Genomic DNA, 24,192 nt, shown 5'->3' on the forward strand with positions numbered 1-24,192 from the left:
TTCTATAATAATATTAATGAAACAAATATAATAAATATTAAGAAGATCCAAAGTACTGTTAAATTAGCTGACCTTCATGTATATTTAAATTCAGACGATTACGTTGAGAGTACTTTCCAGCCTTGCAAGCGCATATGCATAACGGAAGGATCTCCACGAAAGGTAAGTAGAATATAACGAGCAAGAAGGGCTACTTGAATCAACATTTCATGCTCTGTCATTTTTCTTATATTTGACTTTATTTATTTTGTAATGAAAATTCTCTTTAAAAAAAACCTCATCTTACTAATTTTTTTAACTATTTATATCTCATTTCATTTTCAATATAAAAATATTATTTAATTCATTAATTTCTCTATAAATATTTCATTAAACACAATAAACAATTATTAAAACTATAAAATGAAATAAAAGCTAACAAGAATGGTGCAATAAACAGAACTTGATATATTACTAGCAATATAATAACAGAAGAAGTGTTGTTAAAAGGGTAATTAACAAGAAAAGCAAATATTATACTGATACAAGATGTTGAAGGTTCTTCACATAATTTTCAAGATAATATCAAAGCTCGGTAGTCGATACTCTCTCAGCCAGACTTATATTTAGTTAATTTCAGCATCAAAGATAAGTTAATTGAGGTGTAAATTTAGTATTTTAACATAAAGCTGTTTGCGAATAATCATTTGCTTCAGAACATTATCTAATAATATCCTTTATGATGAAGAGATCTAAAGAGGATTGTATGAGAGCGCACAACAAGCTATAGGGTTAGCCAGGGGCATTAGAATTGAATAGAGTTCTGGGATAGTTATAGAGGTAATCTTAAGCTTGAAACTGTAGAAAACACTCTCCTCCAAGCAACTTGGATATTCTGTGATTCACTATGGCCAGTTGAAGATGTCTTCATCTCTTTGAATACACAATAAGATTGTCGAGTGTGTTGTTGTAATAAACACAAATGTATTCGAAGCACTTGGTATGCATGAGGAAAACATAACGCAGAGCATGATGTCAATGCCAACACGTTGTGTCTCAATTAAGTGCAATTTTCGTAACGGTTGCATGGATAACAAAAAACGTAAAGAACACAAGGTGCAAGTTAAATTAGCGAGGAGCTTTAAGCTCCTCCGTTTGCACGCATTAACAGTAAATTGTGTTTATTATGCATCCGGTGGGAGAAAGCTATAATATTATTGCAACTGTAAAGTCGTATAGGAGCCACTAGGTTGCTTTTAATGAAACACATTCATTATATCTTCTATACTAAGAGGACATAAGAAATGCTTTAGTTTTTCTGTTTTTTTTTAAAATTTTATTTCTTTACCTCACTTTCATCCCTTTTCTTTACTTCCGGCCACAACCAATCGATTTTCTTATCGGAAGTAAACATTTACTGCTGTGAGAAAAGTCTAATGAAAAACACTCAGCGTCTACTTGAATTAGAAAGTGAACTAGAAGCAATTGATTGTAGAATTACTGCGCCTACACTGATAGAAAGATTTTTGTATAGATGTGTTTTTTACTTTTTTCTCCAATTTATTTTTAATTACTATTAAAAGGAAATTTGATCACTTTAAATGATGATTTTAATTTTTTTAGGATGAAATTCAATTATAACTTTGTAAATTCATTTTTATTAATTAGTCGTAATGGACAATATTAATTTATATGAGAATGACATAAGAGCAGCATTAACCTGAATTAGAAAATTCTTGCACTTGTCAGTCAATTGTTAAAAAGAGAATTAGACTATTATTAATTCACTCTAGTATGTTTTTTTTTGGTGATGTCTTCTTTGCAATGGTACTCTTGATACCCAATATTGCCTTTATTTACAATTCAGTGGTTTCACTATTTTGTGAACCAATATTTACTATTCGTAACAAGGAAAAGTCGCTTAATTAATCTTTGGATCCATGCCAATGAAGGTTTTTGTAGGCATTTCATGACAAAGCGCGACTTGTTAACAATTTGCTACTCGGTTTTATTCCAACACAAGAGGCTTAATAATATTTTATTTTTCCAAACCCCTAGCGGGTTTTAATTTTACTTTATCTAATCTTTGTCCATGAAGTACGAGGACTCTTCAACTTCCTTATAACTATGATGCTCATAACTAGGTTAAAACCAATCTCGTTAGCATAAGACAACAATTTTCTTTGTGCACTTAGACCGATGTGAAACTTTCAAGCAACTGCAGTAGTTGCAAGTGAAACTCTATTATGTAGCTTGTTTTGAATATAGCGTTATTATTTTTTATGAAAATCAGATATTCTGACCATTAATTTCAGCATTTATTAAAATTAGAATTTATTCATAAAATTTCAATCTATCAAACATATTCTCACTCTAAATTTTTCAATTACATTTCATTATAATTTTAATGACATTTAGACATTGTCAAATTTTCATGTTAAGGACTGGTAGGAACAATTAGTGAGGTTTAAGTTAGTTTACGACACCATCACCTAGAAAATGAGTAGAGACATCAAATACGGATAGAGTCGGAGGTCTGGTCAGTATTTCATAAAAACAGGTGTTCATGTCCATGTGAACAAATAAAATCATGTTGCTATTGTGATACACATTTATTCAGATATATTTTCCTATAAATTAAATGTCATTGACATATCAACAATTAAGTTTTTCTCATTTATTTCACGAGTCAGTGAATTTATTAATTATTTTTTTGATATTCATGAACATTTAAATTATTTCCATCCCTTTTGATAAGACAATGGAATTCTTATTCAATGGCCAAATCTTGGAGCCATCATAATTATTTCAGATTCTCAAGGCTTTTCCGAAAGGTCTTTGGTATATATGAACCTTGAAGCATTAATTTGAGTGAAAGGATGGATAAAGGGAGCTTTGGAATGTCGTTCAGTAATTGAATTGAAATTTAATTTTAAATTGAGAAGGGAAAGGTTTTTTTATAATTACTGGGTTTGAGTATTCGTTGCATAAATTTATTTTTATGAATTTTCATTAATTTTCCTTCAAATAATTTAGGAATAATTGACCAGACATTAATCAGAAAAGCTTTTTTTATCCTCATTGAGATCATTTATAATCAATTTGACTTGAAGTCAGTATAAAAATGATTAAATGAGTTCGACATATTACCTCATTTATTTTATTTCAGCATCAATAGATAGATGATTTATCAATATATCTTGATTAACTGCAGAGATAGGGAAAAAAGATTTAATTATATACATAGCGACTCTATCTTACAATGTTCCGGAGGAAGAATTTGAGAAATTTTAATTATTAAATGGTCAGTCAATATTTCTAAACGTGGACTAGAAGCTAAAACATTCCAAGAATGTCTACTAGACCTCCTACATCCCAAAAAAACAAAAAAAAAATGATTGAAGATGAAAATCCTAATTAAACTCCGGAGAGTCAACTGTCTTAGGAATTGTTTCTTTTCTGACATAATTTTATTCTAAAATAAATCCCTTGTCTGCTCGTAAAATAGAAATACGTTTTCAATCACAACTCCAGAGTGTCGGACTAAATCGGGATAATTCTACTGCCAAGAGTTTTATAAATTAAAGCTGTTGAGAAAAAAACTTTACTAAGTAAATAGTAAAAAGTTTCTTAGTCATTTATTTTAAACAATCGTAATAAATAATTTCTATTTTATTCGCAATTTAATTTACTGCACACTTTTTCACAGCAATTTTTTTTTCAATTAATAAAATCAAAATTTTGAATAATTGCAATCAATTTTTTTTTTTTAAATTAAGTTTGTTTTTGTTTTTTGTTAAATTTCATAAAATGTTTTATTACGAATATTTTCAATTCTTTTCATTGATTAAATTATCCCTTTTTCTTGTAAAGCAAAAATTTTTTTCAGTGTAAACAGAAAAAATTTGTATGAACGAATTAAGACTGTCGTAAGAGAAGACTTTGAATCTATTGAGGGTACTAAATATTTTTCCCCGGTTAAATAAACTGTAAATTTAATATTAATGTTCAATAAAAATTCATCGCAGGTTTTAATTAAAGACTTTAAGTGTCTAAGACTTCAGATAAAAGGAATAAAAGTTTGTGTGAAGGATGCTGTTGTATTCTGCATCATTAACTCGTATATTCTCTAATTAAATGACTGGCAAATTGTGGTAATTTTAATTCTTGGCTGTGCAGATCAGTGTCACTGTTAAAATAGAACTACTTTTCATGTTATATCTAACAACTATGAGAGGGTTGTTCGCGTGAGTTTTGTGTTCCGCGCGCACGGGGGTTGGTATGAAAGCGTGCGCGCGCCCGCGCACTCTTGTTGCTCTGATCGCTTCTCAGTTTCACAGCATCTCTTTCGTGGACCATATCAGAATCTCGGTAGAGGTGTGCCGTTCGCGTATCCTATCAGTCGTGTTCGCGCTATTCTCACATTTCAAAATCGTACGATGTGAAATCGGCGTTTAAATGACATTGTTTTTAATTTTTAAAATTAAATGTCATTTAAAACTTGAAATAAAATTATATTTTATTTAATTAATATATTTAATGTGCAAACATTGAGTTGGTTCCGCTAAACAAGTATTAAATAAAAAAAACTAAAAAGTGAGTTTACAGTTTAGAGATAATGCGTTTCTGGGTCAGGTCATATGGGAGACTGAATACGGGGTCAAGCTTGTATATAGGACAAAATAGAGACAAGGACGGTATAGCTTTTGGAATGTAAGCAATCTCTCGACTGGGATTACTCCGTAACACACGACTTGGTAAGCCTTTTTTCATGTTTCAAGAGGAATATTTTTCATTAAAAATTCCTCTATTAATAAAAACTGTTTCCTGTACAATTCTTTGTAATAATAAAGATAACTTCAAGTTTCTTTTCCTCTTTTTTATTATTCCGAAATAAGTAACAGCAATTTTTTTTTTAACCTTACACTAACTTTTTTTCTAACTCGCTGAATAAACTACTACGACTTATTGTACTTGAAAATAAAAGCTTCGTCATAGTTATATTTGTGCACTACCAGAGTGCAGAGAATAATCATTGGACCATAACTACCGTAAAACACCACATGAAAGGCTTCATGGTGTGATTATGAAACAACAACAATAATCTTCTTAGACAATTATATATGCTTTATAAAGAAATTATTTTCTTTTATTTTATAAACTCTTCTTTTTCATGGTCTTTTCATTTATTGACATTCATTGTATGTTAAAAAGATAGTGATTACACTGATTACTGTTGGATAACATGTAATTAAGTAATTAGTGTTGATTCGTATTTTATTACTCCATATTATTGCTTCGATGAATATATGAGATGGGTATTGAGCTTTTAATTACTATTTTACAGTGTAAGACCTACACACGGTCGTGATATTTCAATTTTCCTGTAATTTTATGAGCTGTGAATTCAATGTACAATTTATGATTTCAATGAAATGGAGTATGAAATGATATAATTATTGAATATCAATATTATATGTATAAAAATGTTTTTTTTAATACCAATAAATGATTTTAATTTGGTGATTTATGATATGAGCATTCATTAAAATATAATAACAATTATTATTACTATTATTCATATTTAAATTTGATATGATTGTTCATAATTGAGAATGATGAAACATTAATAATAAAAATATTAGAGGAGGATGAAAGTTTATTTAAAAACCAAATATGTAGGTATTTTTATAGAACATGTTATGAGCTTATTATAATATTAAAGTAAAAAATGTCTAGCAGATGAGCAAACTTGAATGCATAATTTAATTTTTTCTAGAAAGAAAGTGTCAGCATACCTTGAATATTTACATTCTAAGTACGAATGAAATATCATTTATTTTACATGCTATATCAATGTGTAAAATAAATTTATAATCTTTCATTTTTATATTTTGACTACGTCCTTTTCTATCGACATAAATTATCACACAAGAATATCAATAGTTTTTTTTATGGAATCCTTATAGAGGAAATGTCAACTGAGTAAGTTGTTGGAGCAATTTTTTTTTTATCAAAATGTTCCAAACCTTCAGCCAAATCATCATTCATATCTTGGAAGCGAAGCACAACTAGAGCGTATATAGTTGACTGGACATGGGCTTGCACAGGAAGACGTGAGAGATGATATGAGACGATCTGGAGGAGATTTTGGCTCTGGATGAAGTCAATTGTGTCATTTAAGACAGCTAGACCATTTGGAATTCCCTTGTTCGTAGATTAACGTGTCACAAACTTTTGAGAGATGTCGTAAAAATGCAGATATACGAATACGAAAGCGTTGTTTTTCAATTACACGGGTGGCCGCCTCACGAACGTCGAGGGAACAAGTTAAAATGAGAGAAAGAGTGCAAGAGTAGGTGTGCATATATAGACGATACTTTAACGTCTCTCAACGCTTTATCTCTCTCCTACTACAAAGTTTCATCCCTTTGGACTCATTCGAGTGCATTCACAATTAATAGTCGCTCTGAAAGCGTCGAGACAATCAAATTTACGTAGTAGAGGTATACGGTTATGTGCGGCCGAACGCGGTCCGAATTCTCTATAATCCCACTGTGTGCCGTATACTCAGTAAGCGGAATGCGTTGCAAGCATTGGCTTGAGCTTGCTCCAGTTTGAGAATACACCCTGACGCCTGCTCCAATGCAACGAATTTAATCAGCATGTAATTTCTCTTTTCCAACCAACTCGTATGAGTAAATATACTTTCCTCTACCAATTGTCACAAATTTTAATGCTTATATTTGCTGAATGCGAATTCGTTTCATCTGCGATACTGAAGAGACTATTATTTATGTTGCAAGAGAAGCTTTTTTCCTATAATACGCTTTGGTTACGAACACATGGAAAACATCACCACTTTTTTCCAGCTTTAATAACTTTTTTGTTTTGATAGTTATTTGGCTTGTAGATACATCATCGTATCTATCATGGAAAAATTTTTTTTTGTGTCAGGTAAATATAATTTTTTGTGTTAACTTTAATCAGTAATGAGGTCTATTTCATGGTATATGTATTGGTCAGAGGGAAAGATTTTTAATTAATTAAAAAATGGCTACATAAAACTTTTTTTTTTTATCAAAATCATAATTAGAAAAAGTTTTATTTTCTACAGTGATTTTATTTCTCTGATATTTATAGATATGAAATCGTGTTTATTCGTGTACGTGGTTTGTATCTATTCATTATTGGAGTCGACAAATAGCTTTATCGTGAAATGAGAGATTATAATAAAGGATTAAAGTTAATGCGGTTAATTGGAATATTTTATTTTCATGAAAATTTATTCGGTTAAATAAAATATCTCATTCCATAAAGTTACTATATATTGTTTTTCAGAGAAATTTTGGAATGTATATTTTCCATGTTTCAAAAAACTATATCCTAATAATAAAAATTATTTATGATGAGAATATTTATTATTAGACTTCAGAGTTTTCGAATAATAGATTTAGTTAGATCTTCTGACAAATAATGGCTAAATCAATGATTGGAATACCTTTTTTTCTATTATTAGTTTCATATTACAAAAGATTTCATTGGAACTGAATTATAGTGTATAATGCTTTGATACCTGGGATAAAACAGGTGTTAAAATATAACTATCATCGACGTTTTTTTGCTAGTTCATTCAAGTATTATGTATTTCTAAATTTTTTTAAAAATTAATTTCTGTTAATTGGAAAAAAATTATTATACCTGAAAAATGATGAGTATTTTTGAATTAAAAAAATTTTGTGCAAAACCAATAGATCCAGAATGATGACAGACTGATGGCAGGATCAAGGCCCGACATCATTCTGCCTCCACTTTACTTTTATCTTTCTTCCGTTCATTGTATGTTGTAAATTTAATGATGATAATAATTGGGTTAAAATACCCATTATAAAATAATCAATATAAGCTATAACTTCAGTCTGCAATATCATGAAAAGTGACTTTCAGGATTTTTAATCATCAGAAATATTGACAATGGATTCTGAACTATGCAATAGCCAATATTTCGTAGAATATAATATACCAAATACCTAATCACTTGGTAGGTAGAGCGTATGCTAGGAAAATCCATCTCATATGTACATACCTATCTGTAATGATCGTCGATTAACTGTGCACTGTCGCACACTACCTTCATTATACTGCAGCAGAGTAGAGTAGAGCATGGTTCCCTAAACCACTGATGTACCACAACCCAGATGTGATTTCATCGACCATCAATCCCACTATGAAATTACGGTCACTTCTGCCTCAAGTTGGGGATGAAAGCGTGTTCAAGTCTATCCTGGTCATACATCTCAACCAACTTCTATTATACCCACACAGTAAATTCCCTTTTTGACGTGGTCACTAGTAGATTGAGCTGACGAGTTTAAGTTTTCTGTGTCACTCACGTTCTAAATTACTTTGCAGATCCCTGAGCTTGCGACAGCAATTACGTTGAATCGCTGTTATGTAATCCATGATAGAAATTCCAATGAAACTCCCCTAATTCACTCCATTAACTGACCTTCATCTATTGAAAGTTACTTTTTATCACCCTTTACTTCGTTGCTACCACCTTTTTCACCCTTCATTTTTTCCTTTTCTGCTTCTCTCGATTATCTACTCCTACATAAGGTAAAATTGCCACCACTCGGCCAGCACTTTTGTTGGAGCATTGCAAAAAAATAAGTAAGACCTTGTTTTGTATTTCTGCTAGTGCATTTCGAGGTCAGTTTTTGTATTGAACTTTTTTCTTCCTAATTTCCTCAGTTCTTTTTCAATTTATTTATCCAAAGATAATGATAACTTAATTGGAACAATAAACTTTTTTTAAGGTCACAGTGAGCTATGGTTTTCTAATTACACTTGCTAGCATTGATTTGTAAAAAAAGTAGACCACGGTTATAACTTCACCTTACAAGTCTTTCTCTTAAGCTCATCAATTCCCTCTTCTAAAGCTTTCATTCATCGCTACAAAATGCTTTTTCACTATCTGATTTACTTTTATGTACCTACTTGTAATCATCTTTTTTTGCCTGACTGTACCATATCTTTTCTACTTGGGGTTGATTTTGGCTTCAATTCTTGCTTAATAAATGGTGAAATCTATCGATGTCGACATCGTCCTCGACCTTTCTTCTCGAATATCTAGTGAGATAAATCATGTTTTGTCCCTCAGACATTTAATGTAGGTTTGAGGGATCTATGGGTATACCGATGCGGTCAAGTTTATCGATATAGTTGTGTGTTATCCCTCTTTTCACTCATTCAATTGAATAAAATTTATGATGATTCTTCTCAACCCTCAGGGTGTTAATTTTTACGCCATTGGTTCATGTTGATGTTAGGGTAAATGATCAATGTTTCCTCTATTTACCATATTTATATGCTTTCTTATTAATTTAATCTCAAGTGAATAATTGAAGCAGCTTAATGCAATAGAAGGTGCAACATGCAACAACTTCAAAAGTGTTTTACATGAATTAGAATAATATTCATTAAACCGTAACTCGTTTTCGGGACGTCAGCAAAAGTTAACGCGTAAAATCTTGTGATTTTATTTACAGACAAAAAAAAAATTATCATTTAAACTTTATTGTAATCTTCAAGAAAACGTCGCTCTAACTTGAAGTTTATATATTTTATAAAACAGCAGAAGCAACTTGTCAAGTTTTTTTATACTTTTTCTTCTCTCACAACTATCAAGTTGAGTCATATAATATAAAATTACGTACACTTGAAAAGTTTATTTTTTATTTGTATAACGAACCGAAAAAAATTAGCCAATTATTCGCAACAAGTTTTTATTAGATATAGAACAATTTATTAATAATATATCTAACATTAAATTCTTTGCTTCATAAAGTTTATGTATCCTTTTGAAAATAACTTTTCATTCAAGATATAATTTACCAAGAGCTTTTGTTATTGACTGAAAGCACGAGAACTGGAATGAATTAAAGTTATGTTTAAATTGTTTAATGTTGAAGTTTACTTTCTATTTTTCATCAGTACAGTGTAGTGGGTAATGATCATTATTTTTTTCCGGTCTCGCGATGCTATTTTATTTAAGAATAAATAGAATTTTTCAAATGTTTGAACACAATTAGTTTAACAACTTCAAAGAACTGAAGTAGCAAAGTGAATAGTTTTCACTGTAGCTCTGTGTAAGGTCATTGAATACCACGAGCTCTTAACTAAACGTACAAATAGTAAATAAAATAAGCAAAGAGAACGATAACATGCGGGTACCCGATGATATAAACCGTCATAGGGTTGGGCGGGCACGAACGACATTAATTTGCAGTCTCTCCTTCGTTGTAAATGGTACTAGAAGGTATTCAATGCACGTACCTTGGCAAGAATGAAATTTGTCACGGTGAAAAGTACTGGCGAATTAAAGGGTGGGTTGTGTAGAGTACAAAGGCTATAGAGTTTGAGCAAGAGGAAAATCGAACGACGAATGTGAGTTAACTAGTTTTAGACATTACATTCAGTGTGCGATAATATTATGAACATGAAAGAATATTCTCTATATATCTCCACTGAAAGGTTGTTAACTTTTTGAACTTTACGTTTTATTTTGTCAAAATAACTCTCTCAATTGTTTCTGATTTATTTCTCCATTCACTTTTTTTTTTCTCAAGCTCTTTATTAAAATTTTTATAAATTATATTGACCTTCATAGAGAATATTGGGAGAGATGAAACTCATTTTATCTAGTTTGAAACAATTTGCTATATGTAGATATTAATTATTAATTATTGGAAATCAACAATCAATTATCAACAAAACTTTTTATTCAATTAATCTCTGAATTTTTTATTAAATTTCCAATAGTGAAAGAAAAGTTCAATATATTTCAAAAGAGCAGTCTCCATTCTCACAATTAGATAATTAAGTTATTAAATTCAATAAACACGTGAAGAATTATTTTTTAATTATTGCAGATTCACATTTGATTTATAATTGTGATTGAAAAATTCTGATAAATCAAATTAACTGACTATCAACTTTCCACAATAATGAGGAAAGTTAAATTAACAAAAAAAAAAATCATAAATAAACTTACAGTTGATTGAATCAAAAAAATTTCAAAACTTTTTCAATCCACTAGAGATTAAGCAAACTCCGATTAAACGCCTATCAACATGATGTAATATCTCACTTAATAATTCTAACAGAGATTTAAAACTTGAACCCTCAGTCTTACAATTTGATAAAATACACAACTGACACTAGACCTGTAGATTCCATAAATATTTGTCTTCATTGTTTACGTCATTGTTAATAATAATAAAGTATTGTCTGAACGTAAAAACTCAAATAAGGAAAAAAAACGATAGAGATTAGATATTTTTCATTTGATTTATTTTGGATTACGTCAGTATAAACGACGCAATTTTTCATCTACCCTTCAAGAAATTCCTCGTAGCTTTACATCATGCTAGTAAAAACTTGGTGAATGAGTGAAGCTTTGACGAGGATCATGCGCTGTTTACATCTATCCATCACCATTGTAGATAATGCAAAAAAGAATACTAAAATACTGAAATAATATTCAAGCAAGTTCACTGAAATAAATATAAGAAAATTTGATACAAAAGAGAAATGAAATATCATCAATATATTTCATTTTGATTTAGTTTTCACCCTTGTTGTTTTCATTGGTTAGCTGGTTTGCTTGTTGAGAAAATGGTCGTATTGGCATTAATAAGACCACTTTCATGGTTGTTTGTTAGCAAAGCAACCCTTCGACAACATGTTAGAATGAAGGAAACGTCGACTCGCATGCTTTAGCTAATTGCAATGGGTTGAGAACCCACAAGAGCAACACCGTTGATTAATTACGCCCACGTTCATCGACGATACACAGTTACATTATGTTAGCTATGCGCTTATAAATTCTCAGTGTTAAGTTATATGTTTCCTATGCCAATCAACCTTCCAAGCTATTAACTAATCATTGGAATTTATTTTTCGAAAGTATGTCCACGTATTTATTATCAAATTGAGCATTCTGATATTTGTGTATATGTACATCAAGAGTAATTAATATTTACTTCGAATTTACATTCCAAACTCCCTGATCAAATTAGGTATCCTCACTAATAGAGTGTTTCTACATTGGTATATGCAAATTCCAGCAATTGCAAAGGAATAATAAACAAACGATTAATGCTTGGAAAGTTAAGGTTGTGGCAGAATCATTGGGCTTTTCATAATCAAAGTCTAGGAATAGAAGATGAGCTCGAAATGATAAATTAAAAATCCGAATAATTTTAGATTCCTTAGTAGAAAGTGCAATTTCATTCTATGAATGAAATCTCAGATAATTTCAAGATGCTTTGACTCTGTTCTTTAGCTCTTTCCTTTCTTCTCATTCTCCTTCTGTAAGTAGAGTAATGAGCGTTTGCAACGCAAGAAAATTTCATGGCTCCCTAAAGAGAAATGATGTTAATTAACTGTTTTGTAAACTTAATGCAAAATTTTGAGATGAATCTTCTTATTAAATACATAAATAATTATAAGTACATATTTATTTTACCAAAAACAGAAGTGATTATTAAATTTGTGAATGTTATTAGTAGCCAAGATGGTTCTTTATGAAACACTTCAGAATTAATTATAAAAATATAACATATGTTGAAGTCTGTATCTGGATCCTTTTGTTCAATTACTTTGACTTAAACATTCCTAGATTAAATAAAGATATTGATGAGAAATAAATTGAATTGTGGTCAGATTAAAGTTGATACTGATGAATTACTTGTCCTTCACGAGACTATTTTCTAATCTAACAGTAAAGTATTTGCTTCTTTTTCATTTACCTTTGAAAATATTCTAATGGATGTACAAAGTCATTTGATTTTATGAAAATAAAAATAAACTATTCTCATTTATCGAATTAGAACTGTATTCAATTCATTCCTGCTAAAAAGTTATAAAGTTCTGGTACTTGATAATTGCTAGAGATGTAGTAATGACTAAATTTCGGTTTAATTCCTCTTTGCATACTTTCATATAGCTGATTCTCCAATGGAATTTACTCATGTGTAAATATCTATGATCAGCCTGTCATATCGTATGCTAACAGCACTAATTCGGTGTCCGCATTGAACTCATGTCAAATGCAATGTATGTAGTTGAGTTAAAGCAATATAGCTGTAATAATCTAGAACTGGTGTTTGCAGGAATGTGAACTAACTATTGACTATTTGATGGAATGCCGTTTAAACATGGACTGCGTATAGCAGAATTGAAAGACTTCATTGAATTTTGACTTTTTATTCATTGATATAGATCAACACTTAACATAATTAAGTAATTTTATATTTATAACGTTATTTATCAGAGTGTTTTGAGTAAAAGTCAATCATTTTTTCAAATTTACGAGTAATTAGATTTATCAGAAATGGAAAAAATATGTTTTGATGTATTTTAAGTTCTTATCGATGTTGATTTTTTAATTAATTACAGTTTAATTAAATTTTTTTCAATATTATTCTCCCTTTCTATGGCTCTAGACATTGTTATTTAATAAATACTTAAATTCCGTTATAATAGAAAATATAATAGACTATAAAAAGTAAAATTGTTTAATTTAGAATTTATTATCATCAACAACGATGGAAAAATATTGAAGTTAATCACATTTTATTTGATTCACTCTACTTGGAGTTATTATCTGGAAAATTGGTCTATTTCTGGACTTGGTAAACTGCAATTTCAGCTAATTATTTATGAATGTTTACTCTCAGATTTTATTCGTATTTTTATAAAGCTAAATATCTCATCATTTATGGAAAACTGAGTCCAAGTACATGCGGCAGGACAATAGCCCAGCTTTAGAGAATCCGAAAAGCTGCGATTACTATACCATGTGCATTGTTTGGTATTGTACTTTTGATCGTACTAACCCTTCATCGGATCGTAAATTATTGAAATGACTATAGCCTTCTTCTTCGCGGTTTGCACATGAACAATACAATGAACGGCACCCCAAATATTTCCTTTCTAAAATATTCTAGCCTTTCAACTTTCGAGGAATGTTTTCACTGAGGTTATTTTTCTCATTTTATTTTCAGTATTACTAAACTCGGAATTTTTTTCGAAACGTTGAAATATGGTATGTGGGTGGTTTCCGATCTGACTTGGTTTTTTTAATAACTTTATTATTATCATTATTATTTGCACAGTTCAGAATTTACCAGCTATATGAGCATAGTAAAATTATCTGCTATATGATCAGGATAATCGAGCACAAAAAGTAAAGTTCAAACGAGAATTGGTGAAGTGACCGGAATAATGGATCGATGATTTTTACAGTATTTGTCCAATGTGTTCCAAATTAGATAATTGTGAAATTAATTACCCGTGATTACCATAATTGTTCATATTAGTGTAGTCGAGCGTTTAAAATCCTGAAACAAGATGCAAAATTAAAAACAAATCAAATATTATTTATCATCTGTATAAAACTTTATAAAAGTACTTCAATATTGGTTATTAAAAGAGAAATCCTTTAATATATCTATTATATTGCAATCATTTCACTTTATTCAATTATTATTTATAGTAAAAATTGTCTTTTATAAGAAAGAAAATCATAAACAGACCAATTGAATCAAAAAACTAGGGGTAAATTTTTTCTCAATGAAGTGTGAGTAATTTTATACTCTTCCATTCTATACTGTGATGAAGAAAATTCAATTTAAAGATACAATAGCGAATATTGAGTCAAGTATTATCAAGTATTTCTTAAGATTTTAATTATTCGAGCTTCATTAAACGAATAATAGTCTGGTGATTGAATCAAGCCTCAAGAAAATCAATGAACTACCTTTCATTTTTATTTCATGTCTGAAGATTTCAAGAAAACATCAGGTAATACAATTCTTATGTAGTACTATGAGTATATATTTTGTTTTAGATTTATATTCTTTAATGTATACAGACCTACTCAACGAATGTTCTTTTTTTTTAAGACTCTTCCGTTTGAGGAAAAAATTGAAGCACTCTAGGGAGTCGTAAGCAATGTCTTTTCGTTTACTGCTGGGGAACTGCGAATCCTATTTCCGACGTGTAAGATGCTTTTCGATATTTTCTCTTCACTGCTCAATAAGATGTATTATTTTTTTAATATATTTTTCTACGGAAACCGTTTACTCAAAGAATAAACAAGGCTTGGTGATATCCCCAGAGCACAACTACTGAGGAGTAAATGTTTATATAATGTTATTGGCCTTCTTGGATGAAAACTTATTGAGCTGAATTCTTTCGAATATTATTTTTGAGGACATACTCTGTATATTCAATTATTTGAAACTATACATGCTCATGTAATTTTATTCTGCAAAAAAATGATTCGAAATTCTCATTAATATTTGAAATTGAATGGATGAAAAATCAATTACAATCGACAGTGCTGTCGATCGTAGAAAGGTTGGGCGTGAAAATGAGAACAGACGTTCTTGTCGGCAAGAAGTATGAAAAATCTGTCAACAATATAAAATGAGAGAGAAATCACATTTGTACGTCACGATATAAAATCAAAATTGATTGCTGTCATATGTGATGCAATCATTTTGTCCTTTATTCCCAATTCACAAATTGAAAAACATAACTTCATATGAAGACCTATAATTGTTCAGAATTTAGAAACTTCATATGCTATCATGTGGTACACGAAACCCGTCAAGTGTATACAATTTTTGAGAGCTCTCAAATTCGCGAGATTTATTCGTACTTTTTCTTCCTTCATTATCTTTAGCTACACTAGGAATTCTGGTTATTATACCATCAATCATTTAGCTTGACAGGCGTCCGTCCGAGCGAAACTTTTTTGGGCGTTCATCATTAACATCCTGAACTTTATGGTCATCCGCTTGATTGTCTCGTATTTCTATGAGATTTGTGTTAACGGAAACCTGAAGTCGTACAGTTTTTCCGGCTTATAATAAAAAACACAAATGGAATTTTGAAATAAATGGGCTTTAGTACCAACGAGTTTATTTCTCTAGAGACATCATAGAAAATGAAAAAAGACATTTTTTCTACCTATTTTTCAAACTTGTTCTCATTTTCAAACACAATACTCGGTGTTTTATGCAAATCAACTGTGAATAAAATAATTGGATTTTATAAAATATGATTAGTAATTATTCTGTAATAAATAACATTGATATTGGCATGGGGACTAAAAATAAAAAAGCGAATATCATTACATGCTGCGAAGCCGATGTGTGAAGTCCAATAAAATCGATTATCGAAGTTATTTCTACCAAATTGTAATAGATTGTATGACCTAGGGATTGAAATAAGAGGGTATATCGAATAATTGAATTTTAATCGAAAACCCATAGATTAATATTGTTATTTACGTATCTTATCACAATTGTATGTAATTTGATCAATAGACTATTTTAAACTCGACATTCCTTGCATTACCGACCTGATTTAATTAAATAATTACGTCCGTAGCTTCTACCATTTACTTAAAGCTCAGAAAGTTCAACCTCAAAAATTGCATTAGTTTCATTATAGTTCAACTTCTATTGGCGAGGTGGCAAAAATAATCGTTTTATTTTCCTTCTTTTTTTTTACTCTTATCTACTTAAGAACTGAAACAAAAGTTTATAATTAATGTTGTGAATACTTTGGATATATTCTGCATTAGAACTATTTGGCCAACTTTTTCATTTCGTCGGTCTGGCAGTTCGATTATGAAAATTTTGGCAATCACGACGCCAATCCACTTCGTAAAAAAAGATGTGTCTAATTTTAAATGAAGAAATATATACCTGCAGATGGATATATCTGTATATGTAGAGAAACTTTCGTCGTACTTTAATGTGGCTTTCTTCAGTATACTTGTGTTATAATACTTTGCTGGAAAGCAGTTTCTTTTGTTTTTTTACAATGTTTCCTTTTCATTTCTTTTGGCCCTTATTTCCAGGTGGAGCATTTACCATTTTACTATGTTTTGCTCATTAAAAAGTTTCGTTTCCTTTATTTAGATAAAAGTTTTTGATTCATTACCCATTCAGTCGTTTTGTTTTTATAAATACTGTGTTTTTTTTCGATACTTTTTTTTCATCACAATTGTTACGAATCGAATGGCTATTCAAGCGATAAACTTTGGTGACAGCCAACACATGAGAGATATTTTTATATCGTGATAGGGAATTACGAGGCAGGTGTTACTTTTCACTTTTGACTGGTATAGGAAGGGTAACCATAACTATTATCTGTGGTAAAGGCTTATCAATGTCACTCTGGTTCTCTTGTTTCATTGTTAAGGGTTGTTCTTTGAGCCTCTGTGGTTGAGAACAACCCGTGACACCGCAAACTAATGATTCCTAAACGCGTAGATCTGACAGCAGACAAAGATAGACAGAGAAAAGGACATAAGACATTGAAGTATAGAACTGATGCTGGACACACTATACGTCGACAAGATTAATTTCTATGTCGAGACATACGAACAATGGGCTAATTATGCCAATTTGTTTTCTGCTACTTGAACGAAGCTGTTAGGAGTTCGCTACCAGTTATTCTGCGATCTCTCCAGTGGTGTCTGATGAAAATTACAGAGACCCGAGCGCACATCCTACTTTGTCACCATAAACTCTCATTAATGTACTTAAAATTGGTTTTTTTTTGTAGTTCCTTGAGCTCTAGAAGAAAAAAATAAAAAATTGTAATTCGTTTGGTCTACGAAAATAATGAAAAAAATATAATAGATATAATAAATAGTTCTCACATTTTCAAATTACAAAAATTAAAGAAATTTATTGTAGTGATATAGTCATTTTACTTTATCATAGATATAGCCGTCATAAGTAAAAGAAATTCTCGCTTTTCACAGCTGAATATACTTTAGAAATCTAGATGTTATTTCATGTTCAGGAAGTGAAAAAAAAATAAAGTTCTAGCAAATGTCCTATCACGATTGGAACACAAATATATTCTGACAAGGATTGAAAAGTTTTATCCACAATATTTGAGCTGCAAAACATTCAAAACATTTTTAGACCTACAGAGCAATCCAACGGATTTTACGTTTCGAATCAAAGTATGCAATAGGGTTTTTCAGAAGACATGCTCAATTGTATTCGATTCTATTGAAATGTTTGCAGTTTTTTCTATCGCTTACACGCTATTTACTTGATGACAAGTAACTGTTGCTGAAACACTTTTGAATTCTTTTATATGTTTCACGGAAGGCGAGAGAGTAGATTTACTTTCGAAATAGTTTAGTTCATAAAATTCTACTTTACTTACACAATATCCATTTGCTTCTGTCTTTCATTTAATAAAAACTTTTCAGATAACAATTATAATAGTAACTTCTTTTTTGTCTCTGACATTATTGAAAAAAATACGGATTATCAAGCACTTTTATAGGTAACTGAAAATAATGTAGATAGAATTTTATGATTATTGCAAGTTTTCGAAATATCTTGATAAATAATTTATACTCACATTTCTTTTGTGAATGACGATCATGTTGATAGAAATTTGTAGATTGTTCAAATAAAATGTGAACAAATAAATTTTTATTATTTACTGTTTTAAACGAGTAGAATAAAAACTGATCATCCTTTTAAATTATTTGACGTTGTAAATTGAAAGTCATTTTCTATCTTGAAGTCTTTGGAGAGCTTTAATCGATACTTCTCTACCATGTCTCAATTACGAAGTTGTATACCTCAATATTCGCTAGTTAATTTCCGTAATCCATCTCCCAAGATCTGATCTTCTCGTGTTCTCACTCAACTCAGATACATTACATCCAAACAGTAAACGAACAATTTATTAGCAAGTGTAGTCTACTTTTTAAAAAAAAATTCAATTACATATAATTTAAAGAATAATTAAACTGTATACATATTTTTTTAAATTGAAATGATCATAATTTAATCAATGTCTAAGTATGAATTGATTAGATAAGTGAATTAAGCTATCAATTAATAAATTTTTAGGTTAACTCAATCGATAAAATAAATTATGATAAAATTGCCCCCTTTAATTTTTTAAGTAAACAACGCATGGTAAGACGCCATGATTAGATTTATGTTAGATTTATGGCAGCCATTTTGAGTAAGTCGTGCATGCCCTCAATCCACAGATGAACGCGTCGTAATGTTTTCTTTACTTTTTTGATATTTTGGAAGTATTTATCATATAAATAAGGATTTTAATACAATTTTCGTGATGAAAAAATTAAATAAAACAACTACATATATAAATCAAATGAAATCTCTCAATGATTTCAAGACATTTTGCTATTTTCCTAATGCAATTACCTAGCTAACCGCTTTATGACTTATAAGAAAGCTTCTTCCGTAATAAATACCCAAAATGGATGTTATATTGAAGCGTTGGAGCGTAAATGTGCTCTTTCAAGCGTAATAAGATCAAAGAAAAGGTAATGATTAATAGATTATAACGTTATGCATATAAGCGAGAAGAGAATTACGCACACTTAAATGAGATGCAATGCATAATTAAAGTACGTAATGTACGTCTCTATCAATAGAAAATATTTTCACATAAATTAGTCATTTTCATTATGATGTTATTTTAGAATATGAAACGATTTTTTGTCATATTCACTGTTACTTATAGATAATGAGAATAAACGTTGTGAGTTAGATTTATTTAGTAGGATGATACTGATTGCCTAGAACATGTAAATGTTGCAACGTGCATTCCACCTTGAAATTGCTAATTCACAAACGTTCCTAGTACGTATCTAAGTTAAATTAACCTCCGTATTCACTGTCACTTCAGGAGAGATGTTGGATTGATTGAAGGAAGAAGCAAAGCGACGATGATTGAACACTGATTAATCGAATCTTCAATTATCAAAGGATATTCGTGTCTTTGAATAGTATTCTCGATTCTTGAATGTTTCATGAGCAACATTGCGTATGCTTACAAACTAACTCTGTTGATGAATATTTATGGTATTACCTATATTTCAAATAATATTGATGTTTATGTTAGTAATAATTGTATTTACATTATTTTATTATTTTTCTATGTACATGTCAATGATATTTGTTTCAGAGTTTGGAGCTATCATCAACTGAACATTTTCAATAGTTTTTTCAATCACATTTTGGATGGACTCCAATTTCCTGGGATAAACCAATAACATAAATAACTCCTTCAGATTGTTAACTAAAAAATGAGTAAATAAATGAACTGGGAATTAAAATTGCAATTTTCAAGTTGAATCAGAGTGAAAAGTGTTTTGTTAAAAAAGTTCAGTGGAATTAAAGTAATTAAAAACTGTTGTATAAAATATAAAACAAGATAGTTTGAAAGCATAAAAATTAAAAAGTAAATGTGTGAAATAGTGTAGAGATTCAAACATTCATAAAGAATGTTTGAGAGTGTGGTATCGGGGTGATCGATCTGGAGGAGATAATGGCAGGTGTTGGAAAAGAGGCTGTGAGCCGGATGCTTCGACACATTCTCACGAATCTCACTAGCAGTGCCATTGCCATTACCACAGAGGTTGGTATATCTCCGGCTAACCCAAACACGCGAAGGACGAGTGACAACGCTGTAGTTTCTGTGCCCTCACCGACATCACAAGCCATGGTTGCGGGCCCGATTAGCGATAGTGTGACTATTTCGGCTAATCCGTCCACGGGTTTAACCAGTCCCGCGGTTACGACCACGACTAAGCCAGACCAACACGTCTACAATTCCACGGGCTACCTCGTTGAGCAGGATGAGCTGGAATACAGTGAGTAATAAAATAAGACATGGTCTTAATTTAACCTGGACTTTCCTCAAACCTAGTTGGCTAGCCTGCTATCTCAGCAAACGCTAATCCCTTCGTAGAGTTAACTCATGGGAGAAATTGTTTTTCACTTTATATGAAAAATTAATTATCAGCTTATACGTTTTTCTATTTTATCATTTATTTCTAGCATTGAATTTTAATGAATCAAATACACTCTTAAATTTTACATTTATAGGATACTTGAAAATAGATTTCAACGAAAAAGTAACTGGGCTAGTTAGATTTCAACAAATTTCGGACAAGTACTGCTTCTGGTTGAATTAAATGAAAGGGTGAAGTTGTTGAAACGATTTGAGTTCCTTCATTTCTTATTCACTAAACTCCCTGATGAGTTTGCGAATAGATAAATTCAGGTAGGTCTCAAAGTCCTTAATTAAGCCGTCTTACATCTTGTACTTGACTGGAGTGCCTTTTCTGTATTGAAGGAGAAACGATCGTTGTAGATAGTTTGCCAAAGAAGCATTTTCTGGTGATGCGATGAAAATACTAAAGTATTCAAGTACCAAAGTAACTTGAATTCGACAGATGTTCTTGAATATCAAAAGCATCGAGGTAAATTCCATGGTCGCTTTTTCTTTTATCTTAATGTTAGCAAGTAAAAGCTGATCCGATCATGCAGAAGAACACCCTCCACAAAAGTTACCTCCCTTTGAAATTTATCCTGACTTAAGAGTTTCTATTTGCGATGCCTTCGACAGAAGGAAATCGAAAAGCTGGCCTCTTCTCAATTCTGGGTAGAGCCACTTATTGGTTCCGCTCAAGTTGCCCTTTCTGCTTTAAAGGTGAAACTTTGCCGGTTTCCTCGACGCCTTGCTGCAAAAAAACCCCAACCATACTTTGACAATCTTTTCTCTATCTACTTTTACTCTAGAGGATTACTAAAATTGGACAGTATCTTCGTACTCTGTTCAACATCTTTTTCTACCATATTTTTATTTTTTTTTTCCATTGGTAATAGGGGGAAAAAATTCAGTTATATCTCTGAGAGTTACATTAGATTCATTTCTCACTTCATCGAGTTACGCCAAACTCTTTTAGTACTTATTCAAACATTCTTCTGTAGATGGAAAAACTATTTTAAAGAGAAAGAGACTAAAAGAGAGGATCAATGTTGGCACAGGATTTCATAAAAGTATATCCGTATCAAGTCCATTTCAATATTACTGTAATAAATTTACATAAATCTTTGGCAGATAATATAAGTATTATCAGAAAGTTATCTTAACTATACACAGGCGATTTAACCTGCTGAATTAGACAAAAATTTTATAATATTATCTGAATAGATATACACGAGTTGAATCAATATATCAGTATCTGATTCAATTCTAATTTAAAAGCAATGATCAGCTTGATTCAGTTAAGTGTAACTAAAATTTTTTTAAATAAAATATATCATAGTGAGTGGTCATTTTTTTAAGTCATTTTTTTTTTGAATGACTAAAAGTAATGGAAAATTGATTATTATACTCTAGAAAACATGAATATATGTATCATGAGCTTGGACGATTATTTTCAATAAAAAATCTGACATTCTAGAAAAGCTCCATTTTTCGTGGTTTTGTTTGCAGAAATAAATCTTCTACATGCTACTTGTCTGACCGAGCACGGTCTACTCCACTGGCATACTAAGTATCTGAGTGTCGGGTACTCAGCGATCCGTACTACTGTTCAGTCGATAGGAGACTTAACAGTCTATCCAGAAAAAGAAATCGTTGTGTTTACATTTCATATATTATGATGGTATCGAAATATTTTTACTGCATTATCACAGTAATTTTAAACTCCTTGCACGAAAAAGCCATTTATTTTAATTTCATTTTCTTCTTCACTTCTCACTAGAAATCCAGAGGGTCTCTGAAAATAGCAGAGATTCTCTGGATCTTCTGCATATTTTTTTTATCTCAGTCTTTTTGCCTTTACTGGAGTTACAATTTCACTCATGATTTTAAAGTAGTTTAATCGTAATAGATAAATCTCACATTAAAACCTGAGGTAAAAGTTTTATGTGATCATCTACCTGTAAAATTTGCTCAACTGTCTGGAGTAATTTCTTGAAAGAATAATGGTTATTATCTTTCTGATCGGTATCAATTCCCTTGACTAAATTGTTCCTTCTATATAATCCTATGATTACTCACATGTTAAAAGTAGTACATTTTAAAGAGATTCATGGTAATGCAATTTATCCTTAATAGCAAGAAAGCTTCTCAACTTCGGGATGTTTTCACGGTGACATTAAGCTTTGAGACATGTAAAGGGTAAGAGTAGACGGTACAAGTGTCGCGGCTTTATGCTTCGAGTCACATAGATGTTAGAGTATACCAGAGAATCTAATTTTCACGTGTAAGAGGTTAGATTTTCTCAGATAATACTATGATATTTTAATATGTCGGATGATGTGGCTTCTGTAAATTAACGTTGACTTTCTTCAAAGAGTTGTCATCAAAATTTTCCTTTTAACACATATATAATAAAATAAGTCTAAAATTTTCTGAAGCTACTGTAGTATGAAAATATTGGTGGTAATATAAAATTTAAATAGTAAAGTTATAAAGTGGATTTAGTTTTTTATTGCTTGGATTAGAATAAAATGATAAATTATTTCATATCAGATTATTATATTAAAAAGACTTTTAATTGTTTCAGAGGATTACTATTTTTGCATCAAGTAATGAAATAAAAAGAGTTTATTATATAAGATCTTATCATATTCAGAGAGATTATTCTATTTAACCTTTTTATAACGAGAACATTTCTCAATTGTTATAAAAAACTATGATTTTTTCTCAACAGCTGAGGTATGAAAGCTTCAGTGTGAAAAAATTGGTACTTTATGTGAGACGTTAGAAATGTAAAAAGAAAACTCTTTTGGGTAAAAGCTTTCAGAAAATCTTGAAACTACGATGAAATCGACACAGTGAACGTTTGTCGAGTGTTATTGGAAGGTTCAAGACATAAATGAGTTCTTCTTTTACACCAGAGGATTGACGAGCACGATTTCCTTCAGCGATACCAATGCACCAGCATTGGTTTGATAGTTTACTTTCTTCACTTTTTGATTTTATGCCCCTGGAATTACATCCGAATAAGATTGACTTTTCAAACCATCGTAAAGGTCAATAAAAAGTTGAAATAATGGTATTGTCTTCAATATTTATGATACAGTCTATTTTTGCAAACTACTCACTCGTGCATCATTCTGCAACAGCCGTTAAATTTTTGATTACATCTGGTGAAGTCTGACTTTTCCATGAAGCACGAAAGATTATACCAATATATTTGATTCAGGTGATTTTAATTATTCATTTCTTTGAAAAATCAGTAGTTATTGAGTTCATGCTGTTGAATGTTGATATTTTTTGACTATTTTCCATCATCAGTTGGTAAAAATAGAGCTCTAA

At 30.6% G+C, this 24,192-nt stretch overlaps 1 protein-coding gene across 1 annotated transcript in view; it reads left to right on the forward strand.

Moving 5' to 3' along the window:
* Positions 1-4,412: 4,412 nt before the first annotated feature.
* LOC118073856 (uncharacterized) overlaps positions 4,413-24,192 on the forward strand; it is a 112,274-nt gene continuing 92,494 nt past the window's right edge. Inside the window, exons 1-2 of the mRNA XM_035094593.1 lie at positions 4,413-4,736; positions 20,041-20,728. Of these exons, the coding sequence (XP_034950484.1) occupies positions 20,404-20,728 (325 nt within the window). The 5' untranslated portion in view covers positions 4,413-4,736; positions 20,041-20,403. The remainder of the gene's footprint in view (positions 4,737-20,040; positions 20,729-24,192) is intronic.

Source organism: Chelonus insularis, unplaced genomic scaffold (assembly GCF_013357705.1).
Source record: "Chelonus insularis isolate UGA/USDA-ARS -01 unplaced genomic scaffold, ASM1335770v1 scaffold_714_pilon, whole genome shotgun sequence".
Classification (NCBI taxonomy): Eukaryota; Metazoa; Arthropoda; class Insecta; order Hymenoptera; family Braconidae; genus Chelonus; species Chelonus insularis.